Below are 16,051 nucleotides of genomic sequence, written 5' to 3'. Positions count from 1 at the left end.
TATGAACAATCAATGTTCATATATGTTTTGGGTATGAACATTTATTGTTCATATATGTTTTGGGTATAAACAATTAATGTTCATGTCTATTTTGGGTATAAACATTTATTGTTTATATATGTTTTGGGGTATGAACATCAATGTTCATATCTATTTTGGGTGTGAACATTTATTGTTCATATCTGTTTTGTTCTTACCTATTGTTCATAACTAATGTTCATAATTTGGGGTATGAACAATTATTGTTCACATCTGTTTTGGGTTTATGTTTTCATAGCCACAATCAATGTTCATAGCTGATGTTCAGCATGGGTAGGTATGAACAATCAATGTTCATACCTATTGTGGGTATGAACAATGTTCATAACTGGATCAATGTTCATACATAGATAGGTATGAACAATGCTTGTTCATAGCTCAAATAGGTATGAACACTCATTGTTCATAGCTAATGTTCATAATTGGGGGTATGAACAATCAATGTTCATAACCGGGTTGTTTCAGTTGGGTCGGGCCATTTATTTATTTTTCTTCAGGGGTATATTTGACCTTTCATCTACCCGAGTCGTTCTTATTTCGCGTCAAGGGTAAACTTGAACTTTCATCCACTCGGTCCTTGTGAGTGATTACAAAAATAACATGTCCTCTAGAGTTCCTCTTTCAGGCGATTTGTTCTCTAGAGTCGCTCCTTGTATTGAGAAATTAAGTATCGATAAATACTCATATCTTGATATTTTGTAGTACCAGGGATACTACTAGCCATGCAGCCCGACCTGTGGCCGGGCCTGTTATTCTTAAACCCATCATGTCTGGGCCTATATTTAAGGGAAGCACTTGGAAGTTTAACATATCCATATCCAATAAGTAATCCATATCCATATCTATTAACTAATACATATCCATATCTATTAACTAATACATATCCATATCCATATCCAATAACTAATACATATCAATTAACTAATCCATTGTTTTTTAGAATTTGTTTTTTTTATCCCATGCGTACATTTGAAATAATGAAATAATCGTAGTTTTGTTTTTGTTTTAGCATAACACATGAAAGGACAATTTTAATTTATATTAAATTAGAGAGCAGGCCAAATTCAGGGTTAGTTTGGTAAGAAAGCAAGTAATTATTTTTCAAATAGGGACTATTTTAAAAATTTTGCTGATGTGGCTCACTATGAGCAGTTAATAGATATGGATATGTATTAGTTAATAGATATGGATATGGATTACTTATTGGATATGGATATGTTAAACTTCCAAGTGCTTCCCTTAAATAAATATAGGCCCAGACATGATGGGTTTAAGAATAACAGGCCCGGCCACAAATCGGGCTGCATGGCTAGTAGATATATCATGGCAATATAAGGTTGCACTGGTTGGGCAGATGTGACTTGTGAGACTCCTAGGAATTTAATTTAAGGAGATATCTTGGATTGGGCTGGTAACTAGGATTCTCATTTTTTGATAATTGCCAGACGCACAAGTATGGTCGAGGACCGAAGCCCATGAGAACAAAATTGGTTGAACTGTAAAACTGATGTGGTGGTATGTGGTCTGAAGAGAATGCAATGTGGCAAACCGTTACACAACATTGAAAATTCCTCCATTGTCGAAACGGTATCAATTGATTTCATCTGCCAGGGATTCTATTGAAGTTTGATGGGCTTAAAAGAAAACTGCTAGGTTGTGGGCTTCCAATCTTACTCGTTTGGGCCTTACTATTTCCAGAAAGGCTAATGAGAGCCCAGTTCAACGAACATACCTTTGTAACTTCGAATTTTGTTCTTTTGCGCCCAAAGAAGTACAAGGCCCTAAGTCCTAAACGCACAACCTTTTTTTGTTTCATTTCCCTAAAACCCTACCTACCCCTCCGTCCAAAAATGAAACAAGTAATTGGGCAAGGAGACCAATTTTCCCAAATGGCCTGCCCTAAGTCCACTTCAATTTTAATTTTGTCCTAAATCCTATGTAAATTTAAATTTGCATATGAAAATATAAATTTACACATGAATTTATATAAATTTATGTTTTCATATATAAATTTACTAGTTAATTCCCGTGCTTTCGGCACGGATTTTATAAAGAGATATTTTACCGAGTGTGATTTAAAATTTCACATGCATTTATTGTAATAATGGAAAAGAAAATTTGATAAATTAATGTATTCGTGAAGTCTAATGACCGTCTAAACTATCTGTGATAACTGATATTGAAGAGGAGTCTCCACCAAATAAACAGACCAACGCATTGAACACAGTTGCTTGCTGCTAAAGTCAATTAGTGTGCAAAGCTATATGAGAAACAAAAGAAAAAGGCCTCGTGAAGCTCTTAAAATCCCACTATAGTGTTAGAAACCCAGACAAAAGCCCAATTTTTCAGACTTTGCATTGGGCCCTTTGAAACAAAGAGCCGACCCTGTTCACGCTCCCAAGTGGTTTCTATCTCTCTTCGACACCCAGCTCTTGCTATTAACCTTTCCCATATCTCTCGGCCATAGCTGCAAGTAAAGAACAAGTGTTTTGGATATCCACGATATTTGCATGTGAAACAATATCAAATATCCATGATACATGTCAAGTTTCAATTCAAAACAACTGTAGAGGATAGTATTTTCTGCTAATGACTCACAAAACCATTTTCATCAATGAAATAACTCACGGACCCAATTTCTTGATTTTAATAACCCTCAAGGACAAAATAAGTTGGCCCGATTTATTTTATATTTCTTAAATACCACTTTTACCCTTTTCTGTTAATAAACAAAATTACGAGTGAGAGAACTCAAAGCCCCTTTCTTCTCCAACTGACCTGACTTTTTGATTCATGACACACTTCATCAAACTACAAATCATATCCCTTCCCTGTTTTAATCAAACAAAATTATGAGAGAGAAAACCCAAAACCCCTTCCTTGTTTTAATCAAACGAAATTACGAGAGAAAAAACCTAAAACCAAAGTCGAGAAATAGACGAAGTTGTGCGAAGCTTCAGTTATTTTAAAGAAGTTAAACAAAGATGGTAACCATTATCTAAAAAATCAAAGACATTGAAGATGAAGTATCACACCATTATCATTTATTTTTTTTAATTAAACCCTGGTGGATCTTTAGCCCAAATGGGCGAGCACTTTGGAGATATCCAAAGGTGATGGTGGTTCGATTCCATCAAGATCCTCTAAAATTTTAATGTTAATCAAACAATGATTGTTCATTTTTTACTGTTGAACACGTATTGTTCATACCTACTTTAAGTATGAACACGTATTGTTCATATCTGTTTTGGGTATAAACATTTATTGTTCATATCTGCTTTGGGTTCATGTTTTTTTGTTAGTATGAACATGTATTTTTCATATCTGTTTTGGATATGAACAATTAATGTTCATATATGTTTTGGGTATGAACATTTATTGTTCAAATATGTTTTGAGTATGAACAATCAATGTTCATATCTATTTTTGGTTCATGTTTTTTTTAAGTAGGTATGAACAATCAATGTTCATATATGTTTTGGGTATGAACATTTATTGTTCATATATGTTTTGGGTATAAACAATTAATGTTCATGTCTATTTTGAGTATAAACATTTATTGTTTATATATGTTTTGGGGTATGAACATCAATGTTCATATCTATTTTGGGTGTGAACATTTATTGTTCATATCTGTTTTGTTCTTACCTATTGTTCATAACTAATGTTCATAATTTGGGGTATGAACAATTATTGTTCACATCTGTTTTGGGTTTATGTTTTCATAGCCACAATCAATGTTCATAGGCGATGTTCAAGATGGGTAGGTATGAACAATCAATGTTCATACCTATTGTGGGTATGAACAATGTTCATAACTGGATCAATGTTCATACATAGATAGGTATGAACAATGCTTGTTCATAGCTCAAATAGGTATGAACACTCATTGTTCATAGCTAATGTTCATAATTTGGGGGTATGAACAATCAATGTTCATAACCGGGTTGTTTCGGTTAGGTCGGGCCATTTATTTATTTTTTCTTGGGGTATATTTGACCTTTCATCTACCCGAGTCGTTCTTATTTCGCGTCAAGGGTAAACTTGAACTTTCATCCACTCGGTCCTTGTGAGTGATTACAAAAATAACATGTCCTCTAGAGTTCCTCTTTCAGGCGATTTGTTCTCTAGAGTCGCTCCTTGTATTGAGAAATTAAGTATCGATAAATACTCATATCTTGATATTTTGTAGTACCAGGGATACTACTATTAGCCATGCTGACCGACACTGACGTGGCGGGGCACATATTCTTAAACCCATCATGTGCGGGCCTATATTTAAGGGAAGCACTTGGAAGTTTAACATATCCATATCCAATAAGTAATCCATATCCATATCTATTAACTAATACATATCCATATCTATTAACTAATACATATCCATATCCATATCCAATAACTAATACATATCAATTAATTAATCCATTGTTTTTTAGAATTTGTTTTTTTTTATCCCATGCGTACATTTGAAATAATGAAATAATGCATAGTTTTGTTTTTTGTTTTAGCATAACACATGAAAGGACAATTTTAATTTATATTAAATTAGAGAGCAGGCCAAATTCAGGGTTAGTTTGGTAAGAAAGCAAGTAATTATTTTTCAAATAGGGACTATTTTAAAAACTTTGCTGATGTGGCTCACTATGAGCATCTTGGGAGAAACGGATATTAATATAGGTAGGAAATAATGCGTAGCTTTGTTTTTTGTTTTAGCATAACACATGAAAGGACAATTTTAATTTATATTAAATTAGAGAGCAGGCCAAATTCAGGATTAGTTTGGTAAGAAGGCAAGTAATTATTTTTCAAATAGGGACTATTTTAAAAACTTTGCTGATGTGGCTCACTCTTGGGAGAAACGGATATTAATATAGGTAGGAAATAATGCGTAGCTTTGTTTTTTGTTTTAGTATAACACATGAAAGGACAATTTTAATTTATATTAAATTAGAGAGCAGGCCAAATTCAGGGTTAGTTTGGTAAGAAGGCAAGTAATTATTTTTTAAATAGGGACTATTTTAAAAACTTTGCTGATGTGGCTCACTATGAGCATCTTGGAAGAAACGGATATTAATATATGTAGGATGGTATTGTAGTTAATGGTTTTCCCGAGATAACTAAGGGCAAATCTGGGTTTTCATAAAAGTGGACTCAAGAAAAGTACATCCTTGAGTTGTAGTCTTCTAGGGCAAGAAACCAAGAAAAAAAAATTGGAAAAAGGCTCCACAATCTCAACAGCATTAATAAAGAAAAAGAACAAGGCAGTTAAAAAAGAAGATAGGTTGAGCACACTCCCAGAAGCACTTATCCATCACATACTCTCTTTTCTTGAAATGAGGTATGTAGTTCAAACATGCATTTTATCTAAAAGATGGACCAAACTTTGGTCCACACTCAAAACTATCATCAAACTTATAACAAAACTATCCCATTCAAAACTGAAGAAGAGTTCATAGATTTTGTACACAAAGTTTTACTTACCCGCCACCAGTTTTCCAGTATACATACTTTGAGGCTTGGTATTGCTGTGCAGCAGAATGTTCAACAACTCGATCTTTTTATCGAGTTTGATTATCGTAATGAGTACTTGCTCGAGGATCTATTGTCTATAGACAAGGCAGATATTCATATGGAAGTAAGGAAAAGTTTGTTTGATGAGCTGGAAGAGGATATGGTGATTCCTTTACGACGGAAGAGAACGTTTGGTGTGAATATGGTGAACTTTCTGGATGGGCTTTCTAGTGCTAAGTCATTGACATTATCGGCTTGGGTAATAGAGGTATTGATTTGTTTTCTTCAATGATTGAATAATTTGTTTACTGTTTCCTAAATGTGATCGTTGAACCTATTTGATAACGTGTCGCTTAATCTTGTCGACTAGCTTCGACTTGAAACAGACCAACTACAAAGTAAAGGGCATTATCTCCAACTCAGAGCTTTAACTTTGAGAACCTGAATTTTGTATGTTATCATTTCATTTTGTGGTATTTCCTGCAAGGGGTTGCTCTTGTTTTGCTCATCTTTTTCTTGAATTTATAGGAAATCTCAGCCTACTTTGATTTTGTTAATGAAATTTCACATTACAAAGTGAATAGGAAATCTTAGTTTCCTTGTATAATTTCTCGTCAATTTAAAGCCGGAATGCAACAGGTCAGGCCATTTAGAGTAGTAGAGACCCAAGCGTAGTCCAAGTCACCCCTACTTGAAAGGTGTGGTGATGGTTGTCGATTGATCTTAGTTTAAACAGATCACCAGAGTTCCTCCTAATCTACTTTAAATTCAGTTTGTTCTGAGCCATATTCTTTTCATGTTTACTGCAATCAATATATTTACACAAACGTCTGACATTTGAGAAAAAGGATTATAATTAGAAGAAATGAAAATAAAAGAAGTTAAAGTTAGTTTCAACGTTAAAGATACCATAGGTTGATTGCGCCTACCCTAGTTTGGATAGCCATCGCTTCGTGAAACTAGAAATATGTGTTGCTTTGTCTATTATTGTGGGATAAAAACTGGATTTGGACTGATCAAATTCGAAATGGCTGAGTTGTCTTACAGAAGGACAGCTTCAGTGATGCGGACAAGCCAAATGTTCTTCTGTTGTAAACCCTTTAACACACATGGTCGTTTATAGCGCTTACGGTCAATGTAGTTCTATTGCTTCTGTCCTAATTGAACTGGTGAGGTTGCAACCCAATTGGAAATGCACGTCATCCATCAAATCGTATCCCCAGAATGACTGCATAACACAAACCTGGGAGTGCTTTGAACTGGCTCACTCTGTTTCTAATTGTTGATCTGAATATCTGAATCCACAGTACTTCATAGTTTGAATGTTTTTCCTTTTGTCTTTGACTTTGCAAGGTTCTGCCACGTGCTGCTGAAGTCATTCCAACCTCATTTTCCACAAGGCATGTAAAGGTGAAAACATGGCTCTCCAAATATAGCATCCAGGGCCTAAAATATATTTTGGAGAATTCGGAGAACTTGGAAAGTCTTATCGTTGAAATAACCAAGGTAATTAAGAATGATGCATTGTGCATTTTAGGTAAGTCATGAGTCACAATTTCACATTTCAACTAGGACGACAAATTTCAACTAGGTCAACGTAATTTTAATATTAGCAATTGAACTGGTTTTTCTGTCTAGTAGTAACAAAGGTGGTGTAGAAATACGTGTTTTTATCTTAATTTGGTACTTTGTAACGTTTGTACTTTGTAACTTCATGAGTCGTAGATGAATATTTGTATTTTTGTGGTATATCGCCACCATTTCTAGAATCCTATAAATAATATCCAATAAGCATTGCTCAGAACATTCAGTTGACCAATGGCATAAAGGGCCATCTGCAAGCACTTAATTGTTCATTTAGTGCAACTTCTCCTTCTTTTCATACATTTCACAGTGCATACATAGATCCACAGGTTATACTTCTATAGCTAATGGTTTGTGTTTGTTTAGCCGAAGGTGAAAACTGCTGGAATATGGGAGTCTCAGGAGGCAGCAGAAGTTGTATCAGCCTGTCGGTTTAATAAGCTTAGGTTTGTTGAGATACGCAACTTTCAAGGATATGTGAATGAACTTGAACTCCTCAAATCAATGCTGAAGAATGCAGGTGCCTTGGAAAAGTTGACCGTGCTCACCTCCAAAAACAATTTACCTGACAACTAAGATGCTACTAATTATCCATAGAGCTTCATGATCTCATCGACTGGCACAATATTACGATTTTGAGTTTTTGTGGACATCTTTTTGTATAAGCTTGTAATGAATACATGTATATGGTAATTTTGAGTTTTACATGTTACCAATAGATGGATATGGTAAAGTCTTAAACTTGTATATCATAATTTTGAACCCTAGATATGCCAATCTTTGTCCTAGCTAGTAGGATATTAATGATATATTATCTGAATAGTAATGACAACATTATGTTACGGTGTTGTTTCCTCTGAAACTTTTGTGCAATGTTAAATTTTTATTTTTATTTTTGAGTATTTTGTCTAAACTTAAAAAGTCCTGAAGAACAGCTCTCTCTGGTCAGTAGATGATGAATCCACCATATCCCTTTTCTCTGATCCAACACACTGCAACAAACATATTCTTCTCATGCAAGGACTTTCTTAACACTTATCACTACCCCCTTCAACTCAAAGTACACCTCTTGTCCATTCTGGTTCTAATAGTTGGGATTTATACAGTAGGACATATGTTTCCTAAATTGCTCCTGTCATTAGTCTTATCAGCATTAGACCGAATGATACTCTTGTTTGGTTGGGCAGCTAGAAAAATCTGCACATTTCTGCATGTGCAAAGCTGGTCATATTGCACATCTAATAGTGTATCAAACAACTTGACAGCAAGTGGTAATCAATTTTTTTCTACAAAAAAGTTGTCACGTGATTTGACAACGAAACACAAACTTAATCGATCACTGGAGGCCATTACGATGTAATGTATTTTAATTTGTCTGTTTTACGGCTGGAACAACTAACAAGTGCCACCCAGGCATCCGTAGGAGGAGCATATATTTAGGTATCAACTGTCCCTTCATATATTTTGATGGGACACTCTTTTTTGGAAATTAATGTATATAGACCGATAGTGTCATTTTCGTTATAATGTAGTAAATTGAGTTGCAATTATGATGAAAAGTAGTATATAACGAGGCTTTCCATATAAATAAATAAAAAAAAAAAAAAAAAAAAGAGCTCACTCCTTCCACCTGATTCAATTATGGCCATGGCAGCAATTGGAATCTCAGGCATTACTTGTTCAAAACCAAATAAACTCTCTTCCTCTTCAAACATTTCCACCCAAACAATCCCCCCTTGTTTCATGAGCACAAGAAAACCATCTTCTTCTAGTAGGGTCCCAATCTTGGTCTCACCCAAAGCTGTGTCCGACTCAAAGAACTCCCAGACTTGTCTCGACCCCGACGCAAGCCGGGTAAATAAATGACTCAATCCAATAAGTTATTATTATATATATTATTGTTGTAGATCTGATATTTTGATGCATCTTTGGCAGAGTGTACTTGGAATAATATTAGGAGGTGGAGCTGGGACAAGATTATATCCACTTACAAAAAAGAGAGCAAAGCCAGCTGTTCCATTAGGAGCAAATTATAGATTGATTGATATCCCTGTTAGTAATTGCTTAAACAGTAATATATCAAAGATTTATGTACTAACTCAGTTTAATTCCGCGTCTCTTAATCGTCATTTATCAAGAGCCTATGCTAGTAATATGGGTGGTTATAAGAATGAAGGATTTGTTGAAGTTCTTGCTGCTCAACAAAGTCCTGAGAATCCTAATTGGTTTCAGGTATGCTTTCCTACTTAAATTGGTCTACGCCTACGTGTATTAAATGTGATATTGGTTTTCCTTTCCTAATTTTGCATAAAAGTGATACATAGTTTAATAATTAGCCATGGTTGTGTTTCCATCATGCTTAGAGTCTGGTTTAACCTGAAATGGTAATGTCTTAAAACTACAAAAAGGTTATTATTGTTATAGGTGAAGTGGGATAATTCGTGACTCTTGCATTTTTTTTTCTTCTCATTAAACAATTGTAGGGTACAGCTGATGCTGTAAGGCAGTACTTATGGTTATTTGAGGAACACAATGTCATGGAATTCTTGGTTCTTGCTGGAGATCATTTATATCGTATGGACTATGAGAGGTTCATTCAAGCTCACAGGGAAACTGATGCTGATATCACTGTGGCGGCATTGCCAATGGATGAAAAACGTGCCACTGCTTTTGGACTAATGAAGATTGATGAAGAAGGGCGCATTATTGAGTTTGCTGAGAAACCCAAAGGGGAGCAATTGAAAGCCATGAAGGTATTCATTTTGCTGAGTTCATACATAGATTCCCGCCTTTTTGTGCCTTGGTATCTTATCCCTTTTTTTTTAATCAATGGGATTGTGCTTATACACATAGTAGTTTCCTCACTTTTTCTCATTTACATAGCATATCATAATTTCAGGTGGACACAACCATTTTGGGCCTTGATGATGAAAGAGCTAAAGAAATGCCTTATATTGCAAGTATGGGCATATATGTTGTCAGCAAAGACGTGATGTTGAGCTTACTTCGTGACAAATTCCCTGGGGCCAATGATTTTGGAAGTGAAGTTATTCCAGGTGCAACATCGATTGGAATGAGGGTAGGTTGTTTTATTAAGGTCATTTTTTTTAATGATGAATCCTGTAACAGTATAGTTATTGGGCTGTTTTCTTATGATGTATGTATGGTGAGGGTACTTGCATTACAACTGGGATTAAGGAGGAGCTGCAGTTAAGATAATAAGTTGATATGATGTGATGGAACCTTAGCCTGTGGATCTCCTAGGCTAGGCTAGGTAGGACTGACTGCATCACTGTATGGTGGGTCTCAAGCCTTTTGCCTTTGCTCCTGACATGTGGCAATCTAGGCAGGATCCTTTGTAAATATCTTTAATCTATCTTTTTAAGGGCACACTTAATTACTCACTAGTATACTGCAAAGGCGGTGGGGAGTGAGCGGAGCTGGCGGCGTGAGAGAGAGAGAGAGGAGTTATCAAGGGGAGAAGGAGAAAGAGTGGCGAGGGCGAAAGAAAGAGAGTTGTGGAGAGAAGAAACAACGAGACAAACGGATGAGCGGGAGTAAAGTGACATTCTGGACCACCCCCTAGGCCCAAGAATCGTTCGCTCCACTCACTCGACTAGTAACTTACATCACTAAGATGCTTTTGCGAAACATCTAAATTACTACCTTTGATGTGATAGACTCGTTAGTTATATGTTCTTCTGCATTCACATGTTAAGTGGTCTTCATTTACAACATCAATTGCTACAGGTGCAAGCTTACTTGTATGATGGTTATTGGGAAGACATTGGTACCATTGAGGCATTCTATAATGCAAATTTGGGGATCACCAAGAAGCCAATTCCGGATTTCAGGTCTTCTAGTTTGACTACAGTAAGAATGTCAGTTCCGAATTGTACAGTCTTTCTAATCTACATGAACTATTAATGCAGTTTTTATGATCGTTCTTCTCCAATCTATACCCAACCTCGGTATTTGCCACCTTCCAAGATGCTTGATGCTGATGTAACAGACAGTGTTATCGGTGAGGGTTGTGTTATAAAGGTAAGATCCAAATATGTGTCTGCAAGCCTTTTGCAAGTTCACCTCTTGTGTTAAATCATTTTGTTGTGTTCTCCCGAGATCTGTATTCTATTGCGAATGAAAATATTAGATTCCTCACACGAACTGTGTATTCTGTCAGAACTGCAAGATTCACCATTCTGTTGTTGGGCTTCGATCTTGCATATCAGAGGGTGCTATAATAGAAGACACATTACTGATGGGAGCAGACTACTATGAGGTGATGTCTCTAATTTTTACCCATGTCATTCAAGCTTGGTAGGACCAGTTTTTTTACTTTTACAGATTGGATGGTTGGTAAAGATTGCTATTTTTCATTTGTAAGTCGAAATGCTAATTAATTGTTTATCATTCTGTTTGCCCCAGACTGATGCAGACAGAAGGTTTCTTGCTGCCAAAGGGAGTGTACCAATTGGAATTGGAAAGAACTCTCACATCAAGAGAGCAATTATTGACAAAAATGCTCGAATAGGAGCTGATGTGAAGGTGGTGCCCTTTTATACTTTCTTAACTACTGTATCACATATATAAATCAGGGGTCCCATAAATCAATAAGGTGGTTTCTTTTAACAAATCTTGCACTTTCATATAGTTAGTATATTGGAACATTGACATATCATCTCAGTGCATGAACACAAGAATATATATATTATATATACACTAGGGGTTGCCCATGCCTACGGCCTCCGATAGCCTAACCATCACACTACTTGAGCTCACTTGAAAGTGAAAGTGCCATGTCACAACTTGCTGAAATGATATATGACCCCTTGGATGCCACCAACCTGTATTATTAGGTAAATTTATAATGAGGTTGTACGAGTTCTAAATTTAAAGTTTCTGGCTCAGATTGTCAACAGCGACAATGTTCAAGAGGCAGCCCGCGAAACAGATGGGTACTTCATCAAGAGCGGGATCGTCACAATAATCAAAGATGCTTTGATACCAAGTGGAACTGTCATCTGAACTCAGAATGGATCCCATCTCTTGTAGATGTTTTGTAATAAGAGGATTACGTTCCCTTTTCCTAGTTTCTGAGCCTGACAATGGTTTTATAATAAGAAATCTATCTTGGCTGCATCAATTTCCGAAGGTCTGAGAATCAGATGTAAATATCGAAGTTTAAGATGCCTAACAGATGGGATGACTCGAGGGATTGCTATGTACAGTTTCTTGAAAGCAACATCTTATCTACATCAAGGATGTGTTTGATTCCAAGAACCAAGATGCGCGTGAAGTTGATTGGTAATTTTGTAATTACGAACTAAAGGTAAATTGTGGGTAAATTTTAAACAGAAGAACGCCAAATTGAAAGATGGAAAACAACCCTTTCCAAGTAAAGAGTGTTTATCTCTTTATCGAAAATAAAAACGAAGTGTTTATATTTCTTTGAATGGATCGGAGAGTGTGGGAAGCTTCTCCGCTTCCCTCTTCTTCCCTCGTTCCTTCTCATTTTCCAGGGATTTTATAGCCCATTTAAGTGACAAATATTATATCACAACAAAATTAGAAAATCAAACTTAAAGTTTTCAAATATTGGTGTAAGTGTACATAAAACCGCCAACGTAATGCTTGAGATTGTTGAAAAACCACAGCAGTGCTTTTAACAGATATGCAAGTCGCCTTTCCTAGTGTAGAAGGCATTAGTGGTATATATCACCTGGCAAATTTACCAGAAAATATGATGTAGAATGGCAGGTGAAAATGTGAGATAGCACATATTTTTGTACATTTTTGGCCTTAGAGGTGAAAATGCCTGTGTTTAGCAATTAGCAGCATTGGATTTGGACTTGCTCTAAGGAGTGACTGGGATAGGAGTAGGGACCCCATCCAAAGGTATAACGACACTAGAGGATGGCATTTTCCCTTCGACTAAATTCATTTCTGTTTTCCACCACATCTTCAAGCAGAGGAAAAACAATTATATATATCCATCCATATCTGCCTCTCTTTGCTTGTAAACGTTGAACAACCAAGGAAGCGGACTCCGGCCATTCACAATCAGTTGAAATAGAGATGCTATATTTTTGTCTAACAATATACTAAACTTTGGGCCTTGCACCATAAACATGGCTTGTCGTTCCATCAACTTAACATGCCCTCTAGAAACATCAATCCAAGTTTGCAGCTTCACAAAATCGTTCTCTCATGGTTTTCCCGCAAATGACAAGGGAAAGATGCCGCGGATTTGTGTCAAGTGCTCTGCAGTGCAAGAATCATCCCCTTCCATAGGTGAATATCAGTTTTCTTAATCATGTAGCTAGCTGGTATAAACAGCTCATGAAAATGCTGTTCATGTGCACAGACTACTAATAAGGAGTAGGACAAGTTAGTAAGTTGTTAATAGAGGTGGAATATAACCTGCTTTTAAATTCTATCTTGGCTGTCTAGCTACTGCTGAGACAAAAGAGACCAAGGCAGCGACGAAAGCAGCACCAACGAAGCCAACGCCTCCAGCAAAAGTTCCAGCGAAAACTTTGACTCAGCTGATGGAAGAGGATGTGATTCCTTCACTCAGTACTACTTTTGAAGCCCAGAATGATCTTTCAGAAATAGAGCTATCCTTCGGAGATAATAGGGTAAGTAAATTGCAGGCCGCCACATATCTACGCAGTCAGTTCAATTCAGGTTCCATTTTGAATTATGTGCCTGATTATATATTTATATTGATACATAATCTTCACATGCATTACAGATAATCATATATTCGCTCAAGATGATGTATTCGTGATTATATGGATACATAATCTTTACGCATTTTACAGATAATCACATATTCCCTGAAGATGATACATTCATAATTCCCCTGCTTTTTACCAAGGAAAACAAAGTAAAACAAATCTGTTTATAGGTGATTTTCCTAAGTCCCAAACACATATTACATTATATTATTGTAGTTAAGATAACTTATTGTTGGGGAAAACGATACCAATCGATCCCCACTAAAATAGTTTGAATATGAACACTCTAAACTCCAATCGAAAAATCTAAGTTTTCACTATCACCCAACAATTATATTACTATTACATCCAATTGTCCAATACACGCCAATTATTGTGAAATCTGCCCTTGATATTTTAGCAAATAGATATGTAACACGTGGCAGTATCTTCTTAAGGCTTGGATATAGTCTTGGTGTGGGTAGAAAGTACCAGAACATACCTCAAGTCCAAAGTCCAAATCCTCTTACTTCCTAGGTTCGGAAGTAAGACACTTCTTAGGTTCGGAAGTGAGACAAGAAGAGGAGGTTCATGGGCTTTGGAACTAGTTGGAGTAGTAGGTTCGTATAACCAACTCCTAACTATGAACTCCAAATCCGGAACTTAACTACTAAGTACGGAGCAAGTTCGTAGGCTTTAGAACTAGTTGGAGTAGTAGGTTCGTATAGCCAACTCCTAACTATGAAATCCAAATCCGGAGCTTTAACTACTACTCCGAACCTAAACATGTTTTTCTGTTGTTTAAGTCAATAAAGGAGACCTATTTGACTTGGGAAATATGGGGCTTCTAGAAGAGTCAAGATGAGACTTAATAAGAGACGGTCTCCTAGTTAAACACTAATTGGGAAACCTCATCTAATCATCAAGATGATACTTAACAAGAGACGGTCTCCTAGTTAAACACTAATTGGGAAACCTCATCTATTCTTATAAATAGAATAGTTGAACTACACTTTGAGTTTGATTCCTATACACAGGATACGTAGGCAGCCATTAAAGAACGTAGTTCAACTCATCATCTTCTACATCTCTTCTTTTTCTTGATCCAATACTTCTCATTGTTTTTTTATCATCAACAAAATATTTGTATTTCTAGATTAGGAAAAATCATCACACAAATATATTTAGTCCTTAGTGAGTAATAGAACTGACAGTCAACATTTCTTTACCTGTAAATCTTTCCATGTAAGTTTGAGTTAGAATTGGGCTGTTTGTAGGTAGTGATAGGTGTTTCTACCTCCGAATTCCTTCCCAAAAGATGCAAATCCAGATAAAAGTTTACTCTGTTTTAGACTTCTAGCTTATGTTTCCATGGAAAACTTCGATTGCAAGCAGACAACACACCCTAGTTGCAAAAGTAACTTATTATCAAGCTCTCCTTGTATGTGCTTTACCAAAAGGTTTGTTTATAATGCCATGCATGCATATAAGCAAATAAGCAATCTTTGCCTTCTATTGACCACATTCTATTGTTTTACGTGTTTCTATTTTCTGAAAAAAAAATTACAGTTGGAAGGCTCCTTTGTAAAGAACGCCACTCGCTATTCATTCTGGGTCTTCTTCCCAGATGGAGTTCTCACAGGTGAGTTTCATAACTTTACTGGTTATGTTTAATTGAAGTTAAGTATGGATCAAGAGTCATAAGAGCATCTCCAAGGGTACCTTGTTCCCTCTCAAGTAACGGTTCAAACTAAGCTTGCTCCATGTAGTTGGGTCAGCGTAGCTTTTTATTCCATAATTTACTTCTTCCAGTTCATGCTTTTATTCCATTGGTTATGTCTTTGAAGAAATTCCCGCGCGTCAATAGATCTACTTGGATTATGTTGGAACATTTTTCAGGGCGATTATTTTCTTATGTAGGGCCAAAGGGATTTTCTTTGTCCTCGTACGGTTCAGAAGTGAGCACGGTTGAACCATTTCTTATTGATGAGAAGAAAATTACGGGGAAGCATGTGGTATTCTGGGTTGAGAAGCGTTTGGCAGCTCAAGGGATTCTTCCTGTGTGGAAAGAGTAATCTGTTCCCAGTGTTATTAGATTCAACTAAACATTCATAAACCAATGCTAGTTGTCCCCACTCATGTTTATTGAAAATACCACATCACATTCTTCTTAAACTTATAGCAGGAAACAAGAT

General features: G+C 36.1%; 3 protein-coding genes and 1 long non-coding RNA gene across 4 annotated transcripts; 3 read left to right on the top strand and 1 right to left on the bottom strand.

Moving 5' to 3' along the window:
• The first annotated feature begins 4,534 nt into the window (after window positions 1-4,534).
• On the top strand, window positions 4,535-7,996 carry LOC147475072 (FBD-associated F-box protein At1g66310-like). The gene is made up of 3 exons (XM_086582002.1): window positions 4,535-5,818; window positions 6,904-7,056; window positions 7,501-7,996. The coding sequence occupies exons 1-3, from the start codon at window positions 5,411-5,413 to the stop codon at window positions 7,708-7,710; spliced, it is 771 nt and encodes a 256-aa protein (XP_086438128.1). The 5' UTR covers window positions 4,535-5,410; the 3' UTR covers window positions 7,711-7,996.
• A 504-nt stretch (window positions 7,997-8,500) lies between these two features.
• ADG1 (ADP glucose pyrophosphorylase 1) lies at window positions 8,501-12,584 on the top strand. Its single transcript, XM_086582001.1, has 9 exons — window positions 8,501-8,988; window positions 9,070-9,366; window positions 9,618-9,887; window positions 10,034-10,213; window positions 10,885-10,988; window positions 11,067-11,178; window positions 11,318-11,416; window positions 11,563-11,682; window positions 12,046-12,584. The coding sequence occupies exons 1-9, from the start codon at window positions 8,776-8,778 to the stop codon at window positions 12,160-12,162; spliced, it is 1,512 nt and encodes a 503-aa protein (XP_086438127.1). The 5' UTR covers window positions 8,501-8,775; the 3' UTR covers window positions 12,163-12,584.
• Window positions 12,585-13,039: 455 nt separating this feature from the next.
• Window positions 13,040-16,031, top strand: LOC147475069 (DUF2996 family protein). The gene is made up of 4 exons (XM_086582003.1): window positions 13,040-13,428; window positions 13,588-13,775; window positions 15,426-15,498; window positions 15,777-16,031. Exons 1-4 carry the CDS (start codon window positions 13,266-13,268, stop codon window positions 15,929-15,931), a joined length of 579 nt encoding a protein of 192 aa, XP_086438129.1. The 5' UTR covers window positions 13,040-13,265; the 3' UTR covers window positions 15,932-16,031.
• On the bottom strand, window positions 14,393-15,419 carry LOC147475070 (uncharacterized). The gene is made up of 2 exons (XR_015207399.1): window positions 14,833-15,419; window positions 14,393-14,766 (listed from the first exon to the last, which is right to left on the bottom strand). It is a non-coding gene; the product is annotated as an uncharacterized LOC147475070 (long non-coding RNA).
• Window positions 16,032-16,051: the final 20 nt, after the last annotated feature.

Source organism: Coptis chinensis, chromosome 9, assembly GCF_015680905.1.
Source record: "Coptis chinensis isolate HL-2020 chromosome 9, ASM1568090v1, whole genome shotgun sequence".
NCBI classification, from domain to species: Eukaryota; Viridiplantae; Streptophyta; class Magnoliopsida; order Ranunculales; family Ranunculaceae; genus Coptis; species Coptis chinensis.
This window is presented reverse-complemented; position numbering and strand designations above follow the sequence as displayed.

What these genes read in the sequence shown, in the direction of transcription:
- ADG1 (XM_086582001.1), top strand. Translation starts at nt 8,776, where the DNA reads ATGGCCATGGCAGCAATTGGAATCTCAGGCATTACTTGTTCAAAACCA. An exon ending in AGAATCCTAATTGGTTTCAG is followed by an intron (nt 9,367 to 9,617) that starts GTATGCTTTCCT and finishes AAACAATTGTAG; the next exon opens with GGTACAGCTGATGCTGTAAG. An exon ending in AAGCCAATTCCGGATTTCAG is followed by an intron (nt 10,989 to 11,066) that starts GTCTTCTAGTTT and finishes CTATTAATGCAG; the next exon opens with TTTTTATGATCGTTCTTCTC.
- LOC147475072 (XM_086582002.1), top strand. Translation starts at nt 5,411, where the DNA reads ATGGACCAAACTTTGGTCCACACTCAAAACTATCATCAAACTTATAAC. An exon ending in TATCGGCTTGGGTAATAGAG is followed by an intron (nt 5,819 to 6,903) that starts GTATTGATTTGT and finishes TGACTTTGCAAG; the next exon opens with GTTCTGCCACGTGCTGCTGA. An exon ending in TTATCGTTGAAATAACCAAG is followed by an intron (nt 7,057 to 7,500) that starts GTAATTAAGAAT and finishes GTGTTTGTTTAG; the next exon opens with CCGAAGGTGAAAACTGCTGG.
- LOC147475069 (XM_086582003.1), top strand. Translation starts at nt 13,266, where the DNA reads ATGGCTTGTCGTTCCATCAACTTAACATGCCCTCTAGAAACATCAATC. An exon ending in TATCCTTCGGAGATAATAGG is followed by an intron (nt 13,776 to 15,425) that starts GTAAGTAAATTG and finishes AAAAAATTACAG; the next exon opens with TTGGAAGGCTCCTTTGTAAA. An exon ending in CCCAGATGGAGTTCTCACAG is followed by an intron (nt 15,499 to 15,776) that starts GTGAGTTTCATA and finishes TTTCTTATGTAG; the next exon opens with GGCCAAAGGGATTTTCTTTG.